This window comes from Crocodylus siamensis, chromosome 2, assembly GCF_052110815.1.
Source record: "Crocodylus siamensis isolate JL-2025a chromosome 2, ASM5211081v1, whole genome shotgun sequence".
NCBI lineage: Eukaryota > Metazoa > Chordata > Crocodylia > Crocodylidae > Crocodylus > Crocodylus siamensis.
This window is the reverse complement of record NC_143396.1, coordinates 223,200,429-223,208,037: the sequence shown is the minus strand read 5'-3', so window position 1 is coordinate 223,208,037 and position 7,609 is coordinate 223,200,429. Positions and strand designations below refer to the sequence as shown.

Here is a 7,609-nt window from a genome sequence, read left to right as displayed (position 1 = left end):
ATAGTTTGGTGTCATCAGCAAACTTGGACAGGGTGCTTTCTACTCCCTTGTCCAAGTCACTAATGAAGATAGTTGAATACCAGTCCTAGGACAGAGCCTTGGGGGACTCTGCTGCCCACATTTCTCCAGGTAGAAACAGACCCGTCCACCACCACTCCTTGGGTGTATCCCATAAGCCAATTTTCTACACGCCGAACTGTGTAATAATCTACATTGCAACTGTTTATTTATGAAAACTGGGTGTGACACTGTGTCAAAGGCCTTTTTAAAATCTACGTAAATAACATTTACTTCTTTTCCTCCATCCAAGCATTTTGTGACCCGGTTGTAAAATGAAACCAGGTTAATCAAGCAGGATCTGCCTGCTATGAACACATACTGATTGCCCCTTAGCATCATTTTACCCACTGGTCCCCCACAAATGTGATCCTTAACAATTTTCTCAAAGGTCTTGCCAAGGATAGAGGTAAAACTAACTGGCTTATAGTTACCTGGTTCCTCTTTCGTCCCCTTCTTGAAAATAGGGACCACATTGGTCCTTCTCCAATCCTTCAGGACCTGTCCTAAGCACCATGAGCACTCAAACAGTTGTGCCTCTGGCTCTGCTATGACTCCAGCTAATTCCTGAAGTACTCTAGGATGAAGATCATCAGGACCTGTTGACTTAAATATATTCAACCCCTCCAGGTGCCCCATTACTAGGTCAGCACAAAGATTTGTTGGGTTGGTATCTATACTGGGCTTACCTAAGGTTCCAATGGGATTAATAGATTCATAGATGTCCAACCCCCTGCCCAGGGCAGGAATGAATACTGGGCTTATACGACCCCTAGTAAGTTTAAGCTCATATGACCCCAGCTAGGTAGTTATCAAGCCTCCTTTTTTGAAGACCCCCAGGGTAGGAGTGAGCACCACTTCCCTTGGAAGTTGGTTCCAGAACCTAGCCTCCCTGACCGTGAAGTAGCGCCTCCTGATGTCTAGCCTGAACCTACTCTCAGTCAGCTTATGGCCGTTATTCCTTGTTACTACTGGTAGTCCTCGGGGGAACAGGGTCGCTCCCATTGCCTGCTGGTTCCCCTTGGTAAGATTTTAGACGGCCACCAGATCCCCTCTCAGACTTCTCCTGTGGATTTTGAACAGTTTTGGGTCCCGTAGCCTCTCCTCATCAGGCCTGCCCTGCTGCCCCCATATCATGTGAGTGGCCCTCCTTTGGACCCCCTCGATACTGTCCACATCCCTCCTGAAGTGGGGTGCCCAGAACTGGATGCAGTACTCCAACTGCAGCCTGACCAATGTCACATAGAGGGGGAGAATCACTTCCTTGGACCTGCTCATGATGCATCTGTGGATGCATAACAAAGTGCAGTTAGCCTTACTGACTGTGTCCTCACATTGGTGAGCCCTGGGGAACCCCACTGCCCACATCCCTCCAGGTCGCAAATGACCCATTCATCACCACTCTCTGGGTGCAGCCCTCCAGCCAATTTGTGACCCATCTGACTGTGTAGGTGTCAACACCACAGTCTCCTAATTTTTTATGAGAATGGGGTTAGAGACAGTGTCAAAGACCTTCCTAAAGTCCAGAAAGACTACGTCCACTGCAACACCTGCATCCAAGGATTTTGTGACCTGGTCATAGAAGGCCACCAGGTTGGTCTGTCAGGACCTGCCTCTAATGAACCCATGTTGGTTGCGCCTAAGCATAATTTCCCCTGCTGGTCCCTCACAGATGTGCTCCTGGATAATTTTCTCCAGGACCGAGGTAAGACTAATGGGACTATAGTTTCCTGAGTCCTCCTTCCTCACTTTTTGAAAATGGGGACCACATTGGCCTTTTCCCAGTCCTCTGGCACTATACCAGAGCACCTTGAGTGCTCATAAAGCCATGCCAGGGTCCCCGCAATGACACTTGCCAATTTCCTCAGCACCCTATGGTGAAGTGTCTGGACCTGCTTACTTAAACATGTCCAGCCCCCACAGAAGTTCCCTAACTCAGTCCTTCTTAATCCTAGGCCTGATCTGTCCTGAATCCCGGTGGGGGAGAAGTCCCGGTCCCTGCTTAGAAAAATGGAGGCAAATCATTTGTTAAAAAGGTCTGCTTTTTCATCTAGTGCAACCACCAGATTGCCAAGCGTATCCTGCAGGGGCCCCACGTTGCCTGGTGTCTTCTTTTTACTCCCTATATATTTAAAGAAGGACTTTTTGTTGTCCTTGATCCTTGTGGCTAGCCCTAGTTCCGTCTCTGCCTTAGCCTTCCTAACAGACTCCCTACAGATTTGTGCTATGGAGGTATAATCCTCTTTGGTGATAGCCCCTCCCTTCCACTGGATGTACACCTCCTTTTTGGCTTTCAGACGTTTTTGAGTGCCTTTGGTGAGCCAAGGGGGCTTTTGAGCACTCTTGCCCCCTTTGACTTGCATTGGGACTGTCACCCCTTGGGCTCAGAGGATCGTCTCCTTAAGGAACAACCACTTGTCTTGGACACCTAGTTCCCCTACTCTCCAGGACTGCAATGTCTCTTCTACCAATTTCTTCAGCTTGTTGAAGTTGGCCCTCCTGAAAACAAGGGCTACTGCCTTGCTGCAGGCCCTTGACACCCTGCGCTGGAAGGTGAATTCCAGTAGGCGATGCTTGCTGCCGCCCAGGTGGTCGAGAACCTGGAGTCCCCTCGCCAGGTCGTCGGCTGTGGCCAGGACCAGGTCCAGCAGGGCATTACCCCTGGTGGGGCTGTGCACCTCCTGGGTTAGGTGGAGGTCTTGTATCTCAGCAAGGAACCTACGTGAGTGGTCAGACCTGGCTGACTGCTCCTCCCAGCAATTTTGTATTCATGTCCAGGAACACAGATGCAAAGAAATAATTTAGAAGCTCTGTTTTGGCCATCCTATCTGTTACCAGTTGCTCTAGTTCATCCTGAAGGGGCCCTAAGTTATCCTGCACCTTCTTTTTGCTTTCTATGTACTTAAAGAATGACTTTTTGTTATCCTTAACTTTTGCTGCCAGCCTAAGCTCCATTTATGCTTTGGCTCTCCTCAGAGTTTCCCTGCAAGCTCGGGCCAAGCAGGTATACTCCTCCTTGGTGGCAACCCGAGCAGAGCCGTCTGTGGTGCCGCACACTGTGCATTCAGGCATTCCCTGTGCTGCTACCTTGCAGCGTGGGGCAGGGTTTTGACCATGGGAGATCCCAGGGTCAAAAAAACCTGTGGGGAGAAAAAGCAGGTGGCGCATGTGGTGGTAGCATGCACTGCCCAAAACTAGAGCCTGGCCAGTTGGAGCCGCGCTCCAGACGCGGGCCAGGCTCCCAGATGCAGGAGCACCATGGCTGCTGCTTCTCTGGCCCTCAGCGTCCTAGGGGCCACAGGAGCCACAGGGTTTGTTTATTTAGCAGGGGAAGAGTGGAATAGGTGGTCCTCACACTGCCTCTATCACTCTTCTTTTTCTTTCAGTGATACAGTAGACATTACACTGTTTATGTTGCTGGACTACAACTCCCAGCATACAGTACTATTCCCTTCTGCGCACGTAGTGGGCGGTTCAGACTTCTGCTCCCAGAATGCTCTGGCCCTGCCTATACTTAATTCTCCCTCCCAGCAGCTCTGATCGCTTCTGCTGGATGACAGCCTGCAGCAGGAACAGCAACAATGATGCTCGTCATCTTGGGAACCCTTCTGGGAATCATCTTTGGTCCTTCTCTGTTCATTTTAGTGCCCTACATCAGGTCTGTGTTGAAGATTGGTGGGTTAGCTTGTAACATTTTTAATGGTCTGTTAGCACTTCTATATCTCTGTGAATAGTTGGAAGAGAAGGAAGATCAGTGTATTTGTCATAGGGACTTAGTGGAGGAGTATGTGATGAAAGTGATATGGGCAGAAGTTCCTGGGTGCAAAGCACCTGTCTTAGTACGTTAGTCATGAGTCTAAAGTTTAATCCCTCTGTGTCTTGAGATGACAGTAACAGCCTGACGATTAAAGCAGTTAACTGGGAGTCAGGATATACTTGGTTGTAAGCCTAAATGTGGTACTGACCTGCTTAGTAATCTTGATCAAGCTCTATATGTGTTTTGGGCTCCTCATCTGTAAAGATGGAACTAATTACTTACAACAGTATTAGTAAGCGGCATGTATTAATAGCTGTACAGCACTTTAAAAAACCATAAGGTGCTGTAGCCTAGTACCATTACTATATTATGACCTTAAAAGCTCAGGGAAGATGATTAATGAAAAGCAAAGTCTTTTTGTTTCCAAAAGGCTCTAGTAAATTCATATAGGTGCAACTAATCTCTTGTTTGACTTCACTAGGAAAATAACAGACGATTTTGGAATTCTGCATAAAGTGTATGGTAGGGAATCATCTTTCCTTCAGCCTGGAACTTGAACTGGGTTGAGACCTACCACTTATTTCTAGCCTTAATTTCTATGATTCTCAGTACCGAATACTGGGTTTCAATGAAGGACATCAAGCCCCTGAATTGCTGGCAGTAACTTAATCCTCCCTTATGCTAATGCTGTGCCTAAAGTTTGACGTGCCTTGTGAACTACCTCCTTGCATCTTGACGCTCTGAACCAATGCAATGAAATTTTAAAAAGCCAGAGATGGGAGTGGAGGGGAAGCCTTTCCTGGCACTGCCTTTTCAGCCACTCTTAAATTTTTGTTGTGTAAGGAAGCAGCTTACTTTCAGAAATGTTAAGTGTCTATGAAACAGAATGATGATTATTGAATACACAGGAAAAGGGTCAGATTTCCTCCTCAGTTGAACCGTACTACCATTACCATAGTCAGCTTACACCAGGGGTTCCTCTGGCCCTGTATTTTAGTCCTAAAACCATGCGTCAGGAATGGATTGTTTTTTGTTTTTTGTTTTATCTCCTGCTTTTTCAATCGCATTGCTTTTGGCTCGGAGAGTCTAGATGAGAGGAAGCGTATTAGATAAACTGAGAGAATCCTGATCCTACCAGCCAATAGGGTAACTCTCACCACTCCAGGCTGATTAGGCAGCTCAGTGAGACATTTAGTACACCAAATGTTTATCACAGAAAATGCCTGCTAAATGTGCAGTGGTTGGACCACTGTCTGTGGGGTGGCAGGGATTATGTGCACTGAGATCAAAGATGCCTTGACCATGTATAGTGATGGCGTAAGAAGTATGCTAGATAGACCTTAGCCTCAAGAGAGAAGCAGCTGGCTTCAAATCCTAATGAGGCCTATGAATGAGGGATCTATGAAACGGGGAGCTTGGAATGGGTTCATGTAAAAGTTGTATTGTCTCTCCAGTTATTCTAACAACAGTCATTGATGCAAACCCAGTGAGGAGGACACAGGGGCAGGATGAATCCTCCATGACTCCTTCTCTCTATTCTAGGAATTACTTTGCAGGAGCCATTTGTAAGTCAAAGGCTAAGCTGAATGGGAAGGTCGTTTTGATCACAGGGGCCAACACAGGCATTGGGAAAGAGACAGCTAGAGATCTCGCAAAAAGAGGCAAGTCATCTATCCCACTATGTGTCCCATACCTGTCCCCTGTACTTTACATTATCTGTCAACATTGCCTTCCTGGACCAGGGTGGGGAAGGGATAATCTTGACACCCACCTGCTCTACAGCTATCTTGGGGTCAGGAGGCTGGGTTACGCAGGGTTTTCCTCTCACTTCGTGAAGCAGAACTGAAAGATGGCTTGACGAAGTTTTAGTAACTAAACTAGAACTCCATGCAGCCCAGGGTTGGAGCCTGATGACAGATCCTACCTAACACTTAAACTTGTAACTGTTGGAAGCAGGTCCCTTTTAATGGATCATAATTCTACTGTTTGTGGGCCCTAATGCTTTTAGTGCTGAAGCCAATGTTGTTGGGACTCCAGACTCAGAGCATATAATGCAGGAGCAGTTACGCAGTTTATAAGAAACAGAAAACCTCTGCACTGGAACTTTCCTGAAGAGTCTTGGAAATCCCTCGTCTCATGAGTTTCCAACTAGGGGAGCCTGGGAACCCACTTAGCTCCACTGCTATAGATCTTGCTACAACTTGGGAGGAGTTGGATGGACACTCTTCTGACTTGTGTGACAGCCCGAGAGCAGTCTTGAGATGGCAGTAACTGCTTGTTGCTCCCTAGCTGAGCTGGATTGGAGCCAAGAACTTCCAGGGTAAAGGCTCTCTCCCTGACAGCTATCCCCTTGAGGCATTTCCTGATCTCGCTCATGGTGTACCTTAGGGGAGCCAGTTGGCTTGCCTTTGCACTTGCTCCCCATGCTGCCCCCCAGCTCTTGGCTCATGTTTCTTCTTCCTTTTCCTTGTACAGGTGCCAGAGTGATTCTGGCTTGCAGAGACACAGCAAAGGGGGAAGTGGCCGCCTGTGAGATCCGAGCTGAGACAGGAAACCAGCAAGTAATTATGAAGAAACTGGATTTGGCGGATACTAAGTCTATTCGACAGTTTGCTGAGAACTTTCTAGCAGGTAAGGCCCTCCTTGGGTGCTGTTGCCTTTGCTTGTAGGTGAGTATGTTTGGTCAACAGTAGCTCTCTGCTCTGTCGAACAAAAACAGGAATGGGATTGAACAGGATGCTTGTTTAAAAAGACCTTATTTGAAAAAGGGAGACCACCCATGAGCACATAATCTGGCTGGGCTCATCTATCAGCCTTTTGTAGGTTTCATGAGAGAAGAAATAGATGGAAGAGATTCAGCTTGAAACCCAGCTAATTTAAAGGAAAACGAGCCAAAAGTATTGTCTTTAAATTCACTTCCAATATTTGTGGTTGTGATCTATCTTTTTTTCCCCCTTAATTATCTTATCTGCTGTTTTGTTGAAATGCAGCGTAAATGGAGGAAGCCATAAAACTGACTGTGTACAAAGTTTAAAAAGAATCTTAAAATATAAATAAGAAAAAACCAGAATAACTTGTACTAGTTACTTTAGCGGTAATAGTACGTACAATATTTTTATTTTGTAGAAGTGTTCTGTGAATTGATGTGATTTCTCTAGTTTCTGATGCACTGCCTTTTGGAATTCTGTTATGCTGATCCTAATTTTTGGTAAGTGGTAAAGGTTGTCTATTGATATTTAACTTTAGAGATGCTGGAAACTCAAATGAGTTTATAAATGAGTCTACGAAACTCACAGAATAAATAAAATCAAGTCAGAGAGATGGCATGCTGTGCTATTGGGCTTTGGCAGACACTGAATTCCCTGCCTTCATGCCCCTGCCTGGAAAGATACCATTTGTTTCCATGCTGGGAGATCTGTAGAGGGTGTAGGAATAGGTTGGGATGAGAGAGGTCTTTCTTTTTTTGGAGAGGTGAGATGGCAGCAGCTTAGTCTGCCCCAGTTCTGTGGCTGATTTGTTCCATTTAGATGTGGGTGGTTGTCTGATTCTTTGCTTAATGTCCCATCCTCTCCAATGTTCCTTTCAGAGGAGAAAGAGCTCCATATTCTCATTAACAATGCAGGAGTAATGTTGCACCCTTATGCCAAGACAGTGGATGGCTTTGAGATGCATCTAGGAGTCAATTACCTTGGTAAGAGACTGAATAACACCAGGGCAGGCAAAGGTTGGGTAGGAGGTTTTATTAAATTCTATGACAAAACTCAGTGTGGGAGTCTGTCTCCAGGAGTCTATCCC

The 7,609-nt window shown here is 46.4% G+C and overlaps 1 protein-coding gene across 1 annotated transcript in view; it reads left to right on the top strand.

Moving 5' to 3' along the window:
* The first annotated feature begins 3,559 nt into the window (after positions 1–3,559).
* LOC149871764 (retinol dehydrogenase 12-like) overlaps positions 3,560–7,609 on the top strand; it is an 11,551-nt gene continuing 7,501 nt past the window's right edge. Inside the window, exons 1-4 of the mRNA XM_090033194.1 lie at positions 3,560–3,715; positions 5,357–5,475; positions 6,290–6,445; positions 7,401–7,505. Coding sequence (XP_089889320.1) covers positions 3,639–3,715; positions 5,357–5,475; positions 6,290–6,445; positions 7,401–7,505 — 457 coding nt within the window. The 5' untranslated portion in view covers positions 3,560–3,638. The remainder of the gene's footprint in view (positions 3,716–5,356; positions 5,476–6,289; positions 6,446–7,400; positions 7,506–7,609) is intronic.